This window comes from Hyposmocoma kahamanoa, unplaced genomic scaffold (assembly GCF_003589595.1).
Source record: "Hyposmocoma kahamanoa isolate Upper Pololo Valley unplaced genomic scaffold, ASM358959v1 182, whole genome shotgun sequence".
Classification (NCBI taxonomy): Eukaryota; Metazoa; Arthropoda; class Insecta; order Lepidoptera; family Cosmopterigidae; genus Hyposmocoma; species Hyposmocoma kahamanoa.
Window position 1 is genome coordinate 6,635,638 of NW_020653713.1, and position 18,258 is coordinate 6,653,895.

Below are 18,258 nucleotides of genomic sequence, written 5' to 3' on the forward strand. Positions count from 1 at the left end.
CTCACTTACATACAACTACACGAATTTAATTCATTTTTCAATTCAATTAATAGAGCGTTGGTATGCCATCTGAACGTGTTTTGCTAAAGATAACTGAATACACGTCTATCGCTTTGTCAAATGAATCGACTCTTAAACTTATAGTACTCGATAAAAGTATTACCTTCTAGGATATTCCACGGGTATAGTTCCAAATATTATGTATATGAACGCCTGCACTATTTGTAAGTGCAAAGTAAAAGTTTTGGGATGCTCAAAAAGTTGCTAGGCCTTCTTTGAACTGGACAGCTAGGAATTTTTAAGTCGTCCTTGTACATTTCCGTATGGGATAGATTCTGACAAAGTCTCTTAATGTTAGTATGTAATATGATTCAACCATTCATATGTACACATATATGTTTCAGCTGTAAGTATAAGTACATATTAAACGTTTTGCAAATAGACAACACTGATATAAGTTTAGAACATAAATGCAGCGCCACGTTTGTTTTAAATTTTTGTAAAATATCTCTACCTATAGTTTTCTCCTCTTGAATCTGATTTCATGTAAACTTCTTCCATGTTTGATACGAGTACTCTGAGAAAACGTTTTTACTTAGACATTGTTGCAATGGTCGTCGTATCCAATATAAGAAAGACGTGACTGAATCGAACAAATAAAAATAGACAATCGGAATAACAGTGTCCTGTGGGGCTAGCTCGAAAAGGCCCGATTTGCGCGATAGCGACATAGAAGCGCGATATATTGCCATTCTCTACGCAAGAATAGCTATGTCTCACATCGTATGTCGCTCTCGCGGAAGTCGCTCCTTGTCGTGCGAGCCCTACTGTTTAGAGCGCGTACCCATTATGTCGTAACGTTTTATTTATTGTTGGACGACTGTCGTGTTTAGCTGTTCCCACTAGATCGTGGCGACAATTTATTGGTTTACGGCAGCAGCCTTATCATTTGCACGACAGAATAGTTTGAAGTTGAAGTTGAAAAATGTAATTGACAAGATAAATAAAAAAAAAATTAAAAAAGTTGCGATTATCTGTCATCACATTTTTATCGTGACATTTTATTTATCATCAGACGACTGTCGTTCTAGCTCTTTCCATTGTCATGACAGTATGTCGTCGTAATGTCAAAAAAGTCGTAAACGACAGTTGATCGTGTTGTTCCATGTGTGAATAACTTCATTTAAATATACAAGGCACGACTATCTGTCGTCACGACATAATGCAAACGCGCCCTCACTGATCAGAACACAATTTGAATTTTTGAAAAGAAAAAAAACATTTGGTTCTGTTCGGACTTTCAATACTAACTTTTTAAGATTTTTAACGTCGCATAATGGTATCTACTATACTGCCACAGAAAATAAACAAGTGCTGAATGAGTACGAGTTGCTTCTATGAAACGATTTCAGCAATTGCTATTTCCTTTGCGGCATAATATTACACAGAGTTTTCCTCAAAGAAAGCAAGGAAATAATCAGTAGAAGATGGTAAATTTAATTAAAATCGTTCAGTATACAGTGAAAAACATCTCTTCCATCGCTTATAAGGTTAAGGTTACGTGTGCCACGTAATCAGAAAAAATGTAGTGGATAATATAATGGATTTCAGTAGGACTGCAAATAGGTTTGCATCTTCGATATTTGGCAATAATAACATCATTTCCGAGCAACTTTGAGCAAGAATACATTGAACGTGCGTGTATATATAGTTATAGTGTTGGTGACTGTGATGGTACTCACCAGGCTGGGCCTGGGCGTGGTGCGGGTGCGGTGCGGCGTGCGGCAGCGGACGCGACAGCGGCGCTGTCGCCGGCGGGTGTGTCGCGCGCCAGTACTTCTGTAATTCCATATTATCACGGGTGCTATAAATCCTGCTGTAATCCCATTATTTCACTTTCTTTCCATTAATATTAGTAGCTCATTTTCTTCGAAACTATGACAACACTACGTCAAAGTCTAATCCTCTTTATTTCATAGGTAATCAAGTTACACTTGAAATAGTCATATTGATTAAACTCTACTGCTCATTCGTAAGGCACTCCTGAGGAGAATCAGTAAGAAACTTTAAGGGTTGCCTTTGTAAATATACATTTGAACACGTTTATCATTTACAATATTTATTTCAGACATCTTAGATCGAGAATGCCTGCAAGAGCGAAACGGGTCGCTATCATGGATTTTTGTCATCAAAGTACGCAGAAGTGGTGTAATAGTATAAAGTTTTGTTTTAAACTTCATAAACAGCAAATATTGAATCATCATTCAGCCATACGACGCTCACTGCAGGGTACAGGCCTCCCCCAATGATCGGTCTTGCGCTGCCCGTATCCATCGGCTTCCCGCGACCTTTACTAGATCGTCGGTCCACCTCGTGGGGAGACTACCCACTGAGCGTCGTCCGGAGCGCGGTCGCCGTTGAAGAACCTTTCCAACCCAATGGCCATCGGTTCTCCTAGCTATGTGCCCCGCCCACTGCCACTTCAGCTGAGCAATTCTTCGAGCTATGTCGGTTGCCGTAGTTCTCCTACGGATTTCCTCATTTTTTATTCTATCACGTAGGGAAATACCGAGAATCGCTCTCTCCATTGCCCGCTGAGTGTTCTTGTTCCTTCGGTTTGAAAAAACAAATATACGCGATTTAAATCCGGAAAAATAGTTTCATTTCCTATAAATTACATTTTCATAAATGTACTGTGATATTTGTGTAAGAATGTTAATCTCTTTAAACTTATCTCTCATAGACACTCTGGGGCCCAGATTGTAAATTGCCTTAATCGCACGTTTCTGCTTGATAAAGATTTTATTAATATCGGCGGCATCAAGCAAAGACTAGACATATGACTTCAGAAGATACTGAAATATTCCATAAAGACAGAATGTGGTGGCCCAGTTACAACCTGATCAGCTCTCTGTTACTCTTAATATATATCGTTGTCCTCTGCAAAGTACTCTCCTTGTCTTCCTTATACGTTGTGCATTTTACATAGAAGCTGTAGTAGCCGTTTTTGTTTGTTTGTTTACGTGCTTTGCTGATAATGATGTAACATAAGTTGGTATTAATTAACATCTTCTGTAGGGTTATTACGACACGGCGTGACTAGCGCGCGAGCGACACAAAGCGCGAGATACTGCTATTCTCGCCAAGAGATACAGCTGTGACGATGCGACCTCCTCCGTCGTCATCCCACCTTTTTATCACCTTTTCTCTGGTTCCTGGCCACTTATGTTCAAATTTTGAATCGTTCTTTAATTACTTTCCCTCGACATTCCCACTTTGTTTCGTTCCGTCGTCACTTTCTACCTAATGTCTGACGCGAACACTTCAGCTCGTCTTCATCACAAATTTTGATCTGTTTTTATCATTTTCCATTGTAAATCATGTACTTTAATACCATTAAAATCCAATAATATTTGTAAAAAATACGGCCTTTCGGATCTTTCTTTTCGTTTTTTCCCTTATGCAATAAATTCATGTGGATCGAGAAATCTATTTTATTGCTCCCTATTGGCGGTTTATAACCTTTTCACTGCTATTCTCGCATAAAGATCTCGCGCTTTATGTCGCTTTCGCACAAGTCGCGCCCTGTCGTGCTAGTCCTACTAGTATTTTCAATGTATATCTCCTTCGTTTCGGATATTCAAAAACTGTGTTCAGAGTGGGAAGTTTAGTATTGAGAATTCAATTTTGATTTTGGAAATTAATTTACAGGGGAGTATATTATTTGAGCAATACTAAATTCTTTTTAAGACCCGGATACATATCGTGAGTGTGTATTAACTGACCTCGAGATATTCCGCGATTTTCTCACATGCTTCGTCGAGCTGGTTATCATCCAGTATGAGGTCGAACATTTCATGTGGACACTGCGCCAGTTTTTCTGCTGCCACCATCTGCACTGACAGGTTCTTGCTCTGTCCTTTGCCGCGTGATTTTATTAACCGCTGCAACACCTGCAACAGCATACGTCATTCCTTTTACTAAAGATATAGTGTTAATCTTGGCACAAATGACTTTAATTAAGATATTGTCAGGTTAGTCAAATTCAAAGCAGTTCGTTTGGTAGCCAAAACGCACATGCAGAAAGAATCCGTTGAAAGAATGTAAGTTGCTTGCTTACCTTCGGGCTGGAGATCTTAAGGTAGACGATGGTGGGCGCTAATGAGGTCTTGGCGAGCTGAGAGGGGTGGTTAATGGTATCACAGTCCAGGACCACCAGCTGTAGCGTCCGCGCCAGCTCGAATATCCGCTCGATTTCCGCCTGTGCATTAACCTTATACTTCGCAAAGAATCATTGCATACTGTATAGAATGAGCGTTTTTCAGCAAAGAAATAGAATGTTAAAAATATATAGGTAGATGGCACATGATTTGTGGACATTGACGTTTCCTCTCTTTGATTAACGAAATTAATAAAAAAAGCCTGAAAAACGCTTATAACGAAAGCAAGTCTTAAGAGTGGGTTTTATATTACGAAAGGACAGGTACGTATCTAAGATTGATACTATTTAGGCAGGTAGTAGTAAGCAATATCTTTTCACTTGGTGGACATAATAGATACATTATTACATATTATTGAAGTGTATATCAACTATAAAGTGTGTTTAACGTGTGTGCTCAGGATCTTTTTAGTTCGGGTTGTATCTTCATCTTGCTGGGCAACAATCGTATTGTTTTATTATTGGATTTCAAGGAATATCAGACTGCAGGCTTTGATGCATTTCACGTTAGTCGAGTTAGTTACATTACATGTTATATGAAAGTCAACTAGCTACTGACCGAAACAAGGCGTTATGGAAATAAAACTCGCAGCAAACAGAGGCAAATATGTAAACCTTCTAGGATGACAATCTCAGATAACTATATATTACTGATTGATACGAATGCTACAATGGACGGTTTAGTGAGGTGCTGTTGAAGGGTTCAGATTGTCAGCCTAAAATTGTGTGTGCATAATATCCAATAGATTAAAATCCACTTTACAAAATGTTAACGGTCACAAGACTATCGACATGTTAAGGTTCGCCAAAAAACGGAAGCAATCAAAGGGCAATGAGTCACTGCACGAGTACGAGCAAACTGGAGCATGTCAGTGAACGGGCCACACTTCTATCGAAACAAGCGGATGTTAGACCTAACGTCCGCACCTGAACCTCTTGTATGCAATTGGATTTGGAATTCGCCCTGTCCATGATCGGTTTCTTGGGCGGGTTATTGAGCAAGGAGCGCTTCGCCAGCGAGATGTCGGCGGTGACCCGCGTAATGATGATCCTGCAACGTGACACTGGCGGTGAGTCGTGTGCTGTGCACGTACCTGCACCTCGGCGAGGCAGGTAGATCGCGAGTTGGATCTCTCCATGATCGCGCGCTTCGAGGGGTTGTTGAGGAGCGAGCGCTTGGCCAGTGAAATGTCTGCCATCACTCTCGTTATTATAATCCTGTAATCATTTTCGGGTTATCGCACATGCGGTTAATCCTCTTGCTACTTCTACTTCAAATTACTTGCGTCTTATATTCATGTTCATGGTAATGATTATTTGGTGAGTTACATAGGGTTAGCTGGTTATAAGCACATAATGGTATGGACGACATTTAATTTAGTCGGTCAATAGCACTTATTAATTTCTTAATATTCTAACGTCTATCACTGGAAAATTGATAGAATACACGTTCACTCTAATTGTATGGGCATCCGTCACTCACCTGCCTTCAAACCGTCTCTTTAAAAAGTCGAAGAGCGCTTTCTGCATCATGTCCGTGACCTCGTACCCTTTGAGCGAGGGTCCAACGAGGACCACTGGTCGCATGGAAGGTACCACGTCATACGGCGTACAGGCTTCTTGTTTTTTGAAAAACGGCTTGCGTTTCTCTTTCCCTGCGGGGAGGGCGCCTGCGCCCCTCCCTCGCCCCGCGCCGTCTGAATCTTCACCTGTGGGAGGATGCCATGCTGGGGCAGTGCTTATGGGGCACACGATTGAGCCTTTGAAGTGAATTTGTATTTTTAATTTGAATACTTATTTAAAAGTAGTAGGGACATTCAGGTACATAGGTAGCTATCAAATATAACAAACTTGCCAGATACAATCGCTGACATTTTCAGCATGCGGTTCGTTACAACAAGAAAACTTATGAGTTTCATTTAGACATTCACTTCTCGTGACAAATTCACTCCGCGTCCCGCAATGAATTGGGGGAAATCGAGACAAGATTAAATTCGGGATAATAAAATATATTCTTACTTTTTTGTACGTTCTGTATTAATTTCTTCAAGTATATAATAAAACCTACACTGTACCATGCTTTCCTACGTATAGCATGCTATCAAGGACATAGGGACCACAGCCATATAACATTTAGATGGGGACATATAACATAGGACCTTGAAAAGGGATTAGTTACACTCCACAACATCAATATTGGCAATGCAAAGCGTTCAATATTATTTTTACATTAATAGAAAATTTCAGTTTCTTTTAAATACATCCAAACGCGTTTAGGGAGGATGCGTAGCAACACAGACAAGACATCAGCTGGAAAGAATGTAGTTCAAAACGAAAATAATAAAAATAAATAAATACATATAATTTAAAAAAATGTTTCGAGGAAAAACTATATAACATTGTTGCTATTGAATAATTTATTTAGTGTTTCCTCAAGTTGAAATTTACCTTAAAATAAAAGGGATTTTAATGGGAGATGGATATGGGATGGCATGGCCACGATACTATTGCAAATAAAAATAATGTACAATATTTTTAAATAATAATCATAAATATGTATAACAGACTTCAAAATTATTGCACGGATTGGGGAGCACAACAACAACGAGACAACACTGAGTAATCATAGGATCACACATAGATACCTTTAGGTATTCTTCAGTGAGTCTTTGTTTGTTTATGATAAGTGGAGGTAAAATAAAGATACTCAATCATAAATTCAAATATATAAATTGAAGTACATACATACCTACTGTTTATTACTTTTTTTTGATGAAATAAATATTCTAGTAAACATTCTATTTTTGAAGTCTGTTACAATATAAAACAAAATAAAATAAAAAAAGGGAGAAATGGCAACATTTTCTGGTCATAGAGATGTATGAGTGAGCTTACCTCGGTCAAAGGAGACATCTGAAAACATGACAAAAGTGAGTGCGGTAGAGCAACCAGGAAATTCCTGCCAGTCCCACCGAGTGGTCAACTGATGATATGTGCTATGCACGGCCTATTCCATTGTTTGTACGAAATTGTGTAAAATCAGAATTTTATCACTGCATGTCAATTCGTCTGTGAACCGAAACACGTGACCACCAATGCACTTTCGCGACACAAAGTCTTCGTCATAGCGTGGATTACCGTTTAATGGAAAGAGGCTCTACGCTCTTCTGTAATGCATTGAAAAGTGGTCACCATAAGTGTGACGTCACGTTCGTCGAAATTATCGAATTGCAAGTGATGCCGCAAACACGAATTCACATCGCAGATAACATGTTTCGGAATAGGTGTGTTTTTAGGCCGATCCTTATTAATACGTGTCCACATTTTAGTTACAACTTCTTTATAAAAATTCAATCTGCAATGGCCCGAACGTTTGTAATTGTTGTTCCGCCCATGTGGCATACAACGTTTTTCTTTTTCATCACACTCGCGAAGAAGATAAAAAAAGGAAAAGTAGTCTTTATTATATGATATAGATTTAATAGTTCATTTAATAACGCGTACACACACACACACTCAACATAGCCCCGCACTAGGGAAACCCTGTGTCGCGGGTGCCATGGTCACACACATAGACAACCACAAATTACACCCAAACTCACGAGAGAAATAAATGTAGGCCTTACAAATATTTCTCCCGGCCCGGGAATCGAATCTGGAGCCTCAGCGTGGCAGTCATGGTAACCGTTCGGCCACAGAGGCATTTATATTATATTTGCAAAATTATAAGAATATAATTTATTTTGAAGCATTAAAACTTTGCTTAGAATGAAATATGAAATCTTTTAAATTTATGGTATCTATAAGTATGTATTTTATAGAAGTGGTAGATGAAATATAGCCGACTGTATTTCTGTTAGTTTTAATAAAGTTTTAAAAGGCCACTGCTGTGAAGATTTTTACGTTTTTTGTAAAGTGTAAAACTACATTATACGTACATTACACGTAAGACAGAGTATATTGCTTTCAAATACCGAATGAAATAGTGAAGTTTGTTCTAAATTTAAAATATATGCAGATTTAGAAAGTTTTATAATAATTTGTCTTAGTGTCTTCCATGAATTTTGAACGTGTCAGGGTCGTGCATAACATGTCTGAGTGACATGACATGACAATGGAATGGTAGTACAAAGCAGTTATAACATTCCATACATAACATACGTACTTAAATATAATTTTGTAATAAGTATTATTAAAAATGGAAATATATAAAAAAAGTGAAGTAATCACAAGTGACACATTTTTTGCTCTAAATCATATACGCTGCAAATACAGAACAGCTTTGTTTCTTTGTACAGAATTTGACACGGTATTTTGCACAATTGCCACACTTTGGCAAAGTCTATTGACAAAGGTTGATGTTCAACTTTAGAATTCAATTCAATAAAGTAATAATAATTGTGATGCTATATGTAAAGGGAAGATAATTTATGTCACTTGCAATTACAAAGTGTATAAAAGAGAAATTTGGAAAATCGTAATATTTACATAAAAGGAGCCAATAACCCGACACCGAGCACGATACGACTACGACACTGATACGATCGCCTCGCTCTCTGCTGCTGTGTGATCTTTTGGCAACCAACCTGACAATATTTGACCAATAATCTGAAGGAGAGAACAAAAGGCTGCCGAGTTTTTATTTCAAATGTGCTAGTATTAACTTTTGGGATCCATGTTCGTATTCAAATAAACTTAAATCCGCCTTCCCCTTTCCATTATCGGGGGCTAGACGTAGACTGGGGTTCCATCCCTATGTTGTGGACATTTTAAGGATTCGCACGAAACGTTTCGCTTCCATATTTATATGGTGAACGGCTATGGAGTGGAATTTCCTGCCTGCAGACTTGTTCCCTGAACGTTATAACTTGGACCTTTTCAAGGCGAGAGTGAATAGGCATTATTTAGGTGTGCATGCTTCATTGTCGACCTCATCGTCACTTTCCGTCAGGTGAGATAGAGGTCCAATGCGCACTTAACTTTTTAATTTAAAAAAAAAAAGGTTTTTTAAATAGGTTTAAACGGGTTCTAATTTATCTTGGTTTTTTGTTCCCTTTTGATAATAAGAAGTTAGTAATATAGCTCATTCGTTCAAACTGAAAAGGAGTACCTAACTACGGGTACAAACCTTCATGAAACATGGTTCTCAAAATCAAGGAAGCTGTGGCTGGTTGCTACTGCCCGCTATGTTGCCTATATGGAAAAGGACCTTATAGTGTCAACTCTGCTGTTAGCACTTGCTCAGGCTGGTTGTGCACAGGGCTTATGATTTGATTTGTTTCAAAGAAATTGATTTTTTTTTAATTCTGTAATAGTTCAATGTCACATTTCGTCATTTACGACACTTTTAGTCTTGTTAACCGACTTCAAAGAAGGTGGACGTTCTCAATTCCACTGTATATTTTTTTGCTTGTATGTTATGCGATTTCTCCCATATTTCTAAACCAATTTCGATGATTCTTTCCCATTGAAGTATGAAGAGAAAATTTCACCTCTAACGGTATCAAATTAGGGGATGAATCTGGTTTATTGTATTTCACCCACTTTCCACTAACCAATTTCAATAAAACTAAACAAATAAATCCACAAGCTTTTGAGGTCGGTTAATCGGTCGGCCTTCATGTAATGTTCTCATTTTTACACTTACTAATTTTGGCATAGGCGGTTTGTAAGGCAGTCTCTTTATCTTAGTAACATCCGTGTCGTCATTGTTAAGACTACGGACAAGCCGTACAACTTCATGGTCTCCGAATTGTGCCACGTTGGTTGCAAGAGGATCCCTTTAAATTGTTAGGCATGGTTACCGTAGGCCATTCGCAATTATTTTGTAATTTTCTATTAGCGCCTGCTAGCAGTTTAAGAGCAAGACGGTCCGCCGTGACAAACAACTGCGTTGTACTGAACACCAGAGGAAACGTTTTATGAATATGATATTGTAATTCATTAAATTGGAGTGGATGTTGTTTTTGATGTAAACAGTTTGTTTGAAGATTTCTCTGAATGATGAACTAGGTCGCTGGTATTTTTTACCGTTTACTCCAGTGAGTGCCACACACAGAACAATAAATACAGTAGAAGTGGTAAGTTAGCCTTAGTTAGCAACTATAAGGTCTCGAAAGACCTACTTGAACTTAATCCGACATTTTTGCTTTGTATGGTATGGTTTTTATGTAAATTCTCCGAAATCTTGAAAAAATGCCTTATTGTGCTGTTTTGGAATGCAAAAACGATAGCTGCACTAAAAATATTACTCGTAATAGTATTTGAAATCATCGGTAATATTAATACATTTTCAATTTTCTGATCATCTATTCGTTTAGATGTTAATCGTTCGTCTTAGCGCAGCTACTGGCTGCAAAATGGCAGCATGTTTATCAAAATTTCAATATATAATCAAAACGTCCTAACTTGCTATAAAGGTATTCAACTTTCAACGATATACTGACTGGGTAAAGTTTAAATTATATTAACAATCTAGAATTTGTTTAATCTTTTAAAATTAGAAACTATGACCAATCGTTATCAACATTTCATAGTATTTATCATTTTGTTTGTATGCGTTTTGGCGACATCGGTTGCGATAGTAATTGAGGCTTAAGACACTTCCATTGTCTTATTCTTCCGTGGTGCCACACATAGCTATCGTTATTGATTCAATTATGAAGCGTCGTATTACATTAAAGTAGCGTATTGTTTTCCTTTAAATAAATATCCCATAAACTTCAACGGATTTGTTAGTGTTGCTTGTAACTTAGTAAAGCAAGTTTGTGTAATCTTGAAGGTATACGTTTCATCTGGTGTATGATATAAGCATACGAAGGTCAACTTTGCTGCTATTGCTCTCAATGGCTTTTAAATTCTTCAAATAAATTTATAAACGTAACCAGACAACCACATTAACTGCCTTATCTTAAACTAGGGAATTTCCTGTACTATGCTCATATAGGTAGTCATACCAGAGCACAAGAATTCACTCTGGGGCACTTCCCAGACCACCCAGACCATAACTAATTTAGAAAAGTTCTATTCCGAAATTATTAATAATCCTGTCAGAATGTTTTTTTTTCGTAATATCAAGTGATGGGACGAACAATTCGTGCGCCTGGTGGTAAACTACACGTCAATAACAGTTGCAGTGAGTGCACTCAGAGCTTTAAATAGCAGAGATATAACTTTAAGTGACAGGACGCCTATCCATAACAGTTGCAGTGCCACTCGGAAAGAATTAAAATGTTTGATATTTTGGAGACTGTTTATCGTTATGTCGAATTTGAAATCGGCCTGTTTTGTTTTGGCCACTCAGAGCTTTATATAGCAAAGATCTGAGACTGCCACTGCGCCCGTCAGGGACATAAGTTGACAAGTCCCATGTGCCTGTAATTTCACAACACCCTTACCCTTCTAAACCGGAACGCAGTAATGCTAACATTACTGCTTGGCGGCAGACATAGGAAATTTTTAATTGGCATTACTTCCCTGGACAAACTCTCACAAGAGGTTCTACTGCTACTACTGTTTCGGACGGGCATTGAACGGAGAATGGGAATAGAACCAACTCAGCAAGATAGTTTTGGTAAGTAGTGATTTTCTGGTTCCAGTTATGCTACGGCTATGTGATATCGTAGACTTCTGTCTGTCACAAGTTAAAGATATATTAATGTGAATTATAGACGAAGCAGTGACGTAGTCAGCATAGTTGGCCGTCGTGACAGGACGGCTGCAATCGGCCTTATAGTCCAGCGCTACGAACTGCGATGACGTGGATGACGTACCGGGCGTGGGGGGAGTGCTACCTCTGCTGGGGAGCGGCGCCGGCACAGGCGCGCCGAGGTTGTTGGCTGAGGCCGGACGCGGGTATCGGCCACGAGCCGCCAACCCCGCGCGGACAGTCTCGAGCTTGACGGGTGACGGAATGAAGCCGATGTCGCAGTCCTCTTTCACCAGCCGCCCGATCCACCAGTTGTTGTCGTACTTCTCCTGCAATCGGGTTGTTGTACTTTGTTAGGACTGGTGTTGTAGTTTACGATTAAAGGACTATTCTGCCGTCCACTAACTAAAACTAAAAAAGCAAAAAAGGCTAAGTCAGAAATGGTCAAATAACCGTTTCAAACAGAAAAAGACAGAGCACAAATTTCTCTTTTAAAATTAGTTACGTTTTCGACTTATCGGAACTTACCCTAACGATGCATAACTGAAATATCATTAAATAATTTCAATATTCTAAAACTGGATTACGGTTTTTATGGCATCTCAAAAAACTATTTTGTCACTTCACCGCGTTTTATTCACATTAGACCGTACTGGGTGCGAGCCGAGCCACGTACGAGACTCGGATTGGAAATGCTGCGTACATTTTATATGAAGTGATTCACATTCCGAGCTCGTCCGAGCTTCGGATGCGGCCCGGCCTGACTCGGCTCGTGGTAATGTGAACACCCTCTGACTCTGTCTAATTTAAAATCTTGCGGCACGTACGAGGCTCGGATGCCTCGGACACGGCTCGCGCCCGACACGGTCTAATGTGAATCATCCTTAAGGCTGCACAGCTATGGAACCAACATCCCGTCTGTAATCCGACATTCCATGCTGCTTCCTATTCGTATTCTGTTTTCAAAACTGGATTGCGAAAATATTTTCTGACAGACCTGACATTTTTTTATAATATCAAGCGACGGGACGTTTAAGTCGCGCGACTGGTGGTAAGCGACACGCCTATCCACGACAGTTGAAGTGCCACTCAGAATTTTATATTTTTTATATACATTTATAACTTCAAGGTGTAGTATAATTGAGTCTATCAGCGCAATAATGGAATAACCGACATTCAAGTTTGTTTCTATAATATTACTTTAAATTATACTATAGTATGTTACATATTTTTTTATTTTTATACATAGCTTTTATGTATAGAAAATATTTAATTATTAATTTTTTTAATACCTTCAAGAAAATAGCATCCAAATATCAAATAAATATGTACTTTAGTACATAATAATAATAAAAACAACGCACACACTCAACATCGCCCCGCACTAGGGAAACCCTGTGTCGCGGGTGCTATGGACACACACATAGATAATCACAAATTAAACCGACACTCACGAGAGAAATAAATTTAGGCCATACAAATATTTTTCCCGGCCCGGGAATCGAACCTGGAACCTCTGCGTCGCAGGCATGGTAACCGTTCGGCCAGAGAGGCAGTTCTGTTCAGTATCATTTAAAGTAATATTGTAGGAAAAAAAATTAATAAAGGTTACTCCGCTATCGCGCAGCCTCGTTTATGAAGAAATGTTTAAATAATATGATATCATTGTATCATTTGTTTACAGGGTGATTTTGAATAAAACAGTGATTAACAAACATTCATGTGTTTCACTACATGACAATGGTGGGATCGGAACCCGCGCCCTTTCGGACTGGTGCTCAAACCAATGCACCCAGAACAGAATTACGCAGATGTTAAATTTAAGACATGTTAAGAGCCACTATGAAACTTATGAAAGTGAAAATTGAAAAAATAGATTTACCTTGATGTGCAGGAAATCGCGCACTTCGAAGGAAATGGCGCTGCCGTGTACCGGCGAGTCGTCGTCCAGCGCGCCATCGTACGACACATTTGTACGCACTGCGAAGGCCACCGGTTTTGACTGAAACGTGATAATAAATCGTCAAATGAACGAACGTCAAATGACAGTTTGACTGAGTCAACCGTGGCCATGGGACCTGTAAAGGGCCCGAAACGTCGGTTTGTTTGAAAAAACAAATATACGCGATTTAAATCCGGAAAAATAGTTTCATTCAAACTACAAAGTTTTTATGACACCAAGTGACGGGACGAACAAGTCGTGCGCCTGTTGGTGAGCGACACGCCAGTCCGTAGTAGTTGTAGCGCCACTTACACATTTAGATCTATTATATAGGGTGCCTCATTTACAGTGGTTCAAATAAAAAAATGTGTTACACCAAATAAAAAATCTCCTAAACGTCTAAAATAACAGCGCAATCTAAGAACAAACACAAAAATGGTTCATTGCATGCTAGCTTCATGGTCACACTACTTCCATACCAAATTTCAATTAATTTAGTGTAACAGTTTTCAAACTATAACAGGTTTTAGATACTAGAGTGGATAATTTTCAAAAAAGTACATAAAAAATCATAACTTGTAAACTATTGATTTTCGCGGAACTAATGTTTATTTTGAAAGGGTCGTTAAAATGTCCTCTATCTAAAAAAAAATGCTGGACCACAGAAAACGGGCCACCCGTTTTAAAAAAATAATAAAAACCATACCCGAGCCTTGTCGAGCTGTGAGAGTGCCTGCGCTTCCTTCTCGCGGCGCAGCGCCTCCTTGTCTTCGTCCAGCGACAGTTCCGAGGAAGGCTGCGAGTAGTTCGAATCTGCTGAGCCCTGTAATAAACAAATAAGCAATCTTAAACTTTGTATGTATGAGGCATAGATTGGCGTCTTTAATTCACTCAAAATTTTGGTCAAAAATATTTGGTGGATTTTTTACTAAGTTAGTCTTGATTACGTATTGATATTTTCGAAGTGATATATAAAATTACTTTATATAATCGGTATATTTAACGGAATAAAACAAGTCAGAATATAAAATAGTAATGTTTCAATAAGTATAATTAGACATAAAGTAACAAGTAAGTTAACATCTTTTATCATTGCTTTGCCTCACTCAACAGATTTAGATTCATTTATTTCTCAAATATGTGAATTGCACTACATGTCAAAGTATAAGAAATTATATTGAGATCGTCAGACAAAAAGGAAAATTATAAGAAAAGCACACAATAATTACAAAATTAACAATTCATTATTATAATATTGTTGTCATTAAATTATATATCAGATACATTCTCCACCAAGAATCGTCATAAGTTGATAACAATTATACTAGAGTATGTTATTCCGGTAAAAATTATAATAAAAATAGAAAATACTGAATTCGTTACAATTTAAAGTCCATAAGTTCTTTTACAGAGTATATAGGATTTTTCAAGAAAAGGTCTTTCAGCCGGCGCCTCACCTTTCGCTCATTTGGTGCTATATTGTGTTTTGGCAAAAAATAATTAAGTTAACACATCTTAAACACAACACGTGTTGTGTGTGAAAAATTGGCAGACATTTTAAATTTACATATATTGTAAAAATACACAATGTTTTATTGACAAATTTGAAATAAAATTAAAAACTCAATTTAAATCTATTTCCTTTAACATTACAAGAAGTACAATTGCGTCAGTATAGCACCAAATCAGCTTTGTTGAAAAAAAAAAAAATTAAAATAAAATGCATTTTTTTCGATTTTGTGATGAAATAGGAAACGGTTGAAAATTTACAAATTGCAACAGTTTGACATTAATTAAATGAAAGTTTAATAAAATATAAAAAATTCAAATAAAGTTTACGAGCCACTTGTACGACCTGTATTTGCAAAAAGAATTAATGAAAAAAATGACAATCGGCAAATTTTTATTTTCAAATTAGACCTAAAATAAAAAGCAAAATAACCGGCCAGCCTTTTGAAAAAAGATTGCATTATTTTGGATTTCTATAAAATGTGCGTGTTTCACCAACTTTTTAGTTATTTGCGAATCAATTTTGATGATTCTTTTTTTGTTGGAAAGGGGATATCCCAGTAGTGGTGCCACCTCTAAGGGGTGGCAAATTAGAGGACGAAAGTTTATTGGATTTCACAACTTGCAGTTAACTGATTTCATTAAAACTTGGCAAATAAGTAGATGTAATTTTACAAACTTTTGAGGCCGGTTTTTTTATATAATAATCTTATAATAAACGGGTCGTCCATTGAATATTGTCTATGGCTTTTTCAGTAGTTTATGTTTAATTCTTTACTTTATTTAACTATATAAGATCCTTTTTCTACCCAAATAATTGTTTGATTTGTTGTTTTGTGTTTGTTTAAACGTTGGGCCGCTGGCTAATAAATTGACTAATTTGGCAAATGTCAGAATATAATTAAAGCAAACGTTTATCATTCCTTAAATCATTCAAAATCTAGCTCTAAGCAATATTCGAAACAATCATCTAGAAATCGCATGGACTCGCTTCACGAGTAGGTATCGTGTAAAATAGCGCATTCATTAATTATTAAAACATAGATCGATACGGTGATAGAGCACGAGAATGCTAAATTTCCGCCAACCTTTTTTGTTATATTACAATTTTAAAATATTTACTAGAACGAAACCTTGACGAAAAGAACGGTAAATACCTCGTGTGTTCGTACTGTACAAAATAAAACAATGATATAGCAAATCTTCTTGTAGTTCCTAAGCACAGAGCAATGGGGTCCAGGGGCTGTTTCAAATACGCTGCATCGAAAATTTGGAATAACTTACCACCGCCGTTACATGAGAAAGTTTCTTTATACGCTGTTAAACAACATATGAACAAAAAAATGTTGACCGAGCAGAAAGAGATACTCCTGGACTAGCCTTGTTTTGTGGCAATAGATAATTAAATAAGATGTACAATTTTTTACTGTGATAGATTGGTTTAGAATTACGGTGCACATAATATACTATATACATGGATAGATAAATTCATGAAAACCAATTTTGAGCGACTTCTGACGCTCAGTAAATGCTGAGACTGTCCCCCACACACAAACCATTTAATGTATATATTAATTTAATTTATTTTTGTATTTATAAGCGATCTTTTAAGCTTAGTTTTGTTATATAATGAATGTGTGTGGAAATAAATGGTTTAAATGATAAGTACCACCTGTTTAATTCTTTTTTTCAATTTTGGATTTGGAATGTTTGTGTTTTATTTGTCCGTTTTTGAATTAATTTCTATTATTTTACTCGTAATGAAGGGAACAAAAAGTAAATTGGCGGCAAGCAGTATCTTTAAATTGCGTCAGAAATATTAAATAGTGAAATTGTCGCAATTAAAGTAAGTACTATAAAAATAATTGTGCCAAACAACCACGCCAATTAACTGGTCTAAACTAGCCAATTTCCTGCATAATAAGTACCAGAGCAACGGAATTCACCCTGAGGTGATCCAGAATGCCCGGGTTTGGACCAATTTAGAAAAGTTAATTTACCTCCTCTACCAGGGTTCACAGTGCAATTTGTTAGATCACTGAGTGGTAAGCGTATATATTATTTACAATAATAACTATTTTACAAAAACACCGCCGTCGAAAATTTGTGGAATTACATTTATTTGCGTTTTATTGCAATCGGTGAATTGAAAGTGGGTGAAATCCCATAAACCGTATTCATACCTTAATTTTCTACCCTTAGAGGTCGAACATTGTCTTTAAATTGAATGAGACCACTACTGAGTTATCCCCTTTCCAACGATAAAAATAAAAAATCATCGAAATCGGTTCATATAATCATGTGACAAAAAAAAATGGTTAATTAAAAAGAAAATCTTAATTGTTTATGGGCATTATTGGAATGGAAGTTACAAGGAAAAGTAATCCATTTATATGTTATTGTTCTATAACTTTGTGTTGTTTGCAGGTAAAGCATCACCCATTGTTGGTTTCGATCGAGTTCCATAAACTTTTAGAAATGTATAGTAAAAAACAAGTTAATTCTTAAGTAAATTCATTGTATAGGCTTTTTGGCAGTGGCAACATCATAAACTATCACGAGTTGGCAACGGGCCGGAGATGCGCGCGCAGGTCCGCATTGCTCCGTATTTGCACCATTGCAGCGACTCTCGTTTGGTAACACATGTGCAGACACGATGGTATTTTGTAAATGAAACTGTATTTTGGGTACATATTTGACCGTCAGCCGTATCTATGGGACTTGAAAAGAGAGAAAAAAGTAATATACGTTTAGATCCGAGTAAATAGTTTCATTTCCGACGTATAGCAATCGGGAAAACAAAAACTCCATGCAGTGATATTTTTACAAACTGCCTGTTTTAATAAAAAAAAAAAAAATTGTTTGTTCTAGTTGCGAATGCGCTATGACTTTTATTTTAATGAAATTCATATTTTTAAAAGATAAAATTATACCTACAAA

The 18,258-nt window shown here is 37.2% G+C and overlaps 1 protein-coding gene across 20 annotated transcripts in view; it reads right to left on the minus strand.

Annotated features, from left to right (window-relative positions):
• LOC113226209 (voltage-dependent L-type calcium channel subunit beta-2) overlaps positions 1 to 18,258 on the minus strand; it is a 240,524-nt gene that overhangs the window by 2,712 nt on the left and 219,554 nt on the right. For 13 of the 20 annotated variants that reach the window (XR_003310076.1, XR_003310074.1, XR_003310077.1 and 10 more), the window contains 9 exons: positions 14,516 to 14,632; positions 13,750 to 13,869; positions 11,992 to 12,196; positions 7,115 to 7,132; positions 5,703 to 5,928; positions 5,314 to 5,437; positions 4,121 to 4,261; positions 3,786 to 3,953; positions 1,743 to 1,839 (listed from right to left, as the gene is read on the minus strand). Coding sequence is in view for 16 of the 20 variants with exons in the window: in XM_026458763.1 (XP_026314548.1) it covers positions 1,743 to 1,839; positions 3,786 to 3,953; positions 4,121 to 4,261; positions 5,314 to 5,437; positions 5,703 to 5,928; positions 7,115 to 7,132; positions 11,992 to 12,196; positions 13,750 to 13,869; positions 14,516 to 14,632 (1,216 nt within the window). In the remaining 4 variants the exon portion in view is untranslated. Of the gene's footprint in view, positions 1 to 55; positions 405 to 514; positions 578 to 1,742; positions 1,840 to 3,785; positions 3,954 to 4,120; positions 4,262 to 5,146; positions 5,271 to 5,313; positions 5,438 to 5,702; positions 5,929 to 7,114; positions 7,133 to 11,991; positions 12,197 to 13,749; positions 13,870 to 14,515; positions 14,633 to 18,258 lie in introns of those variants that run through there. The other 7 variants (XM_026458760.1, XM_026458767.1, XM_026458774.1 and 4 more) reach the window with 6 other exon arrangements.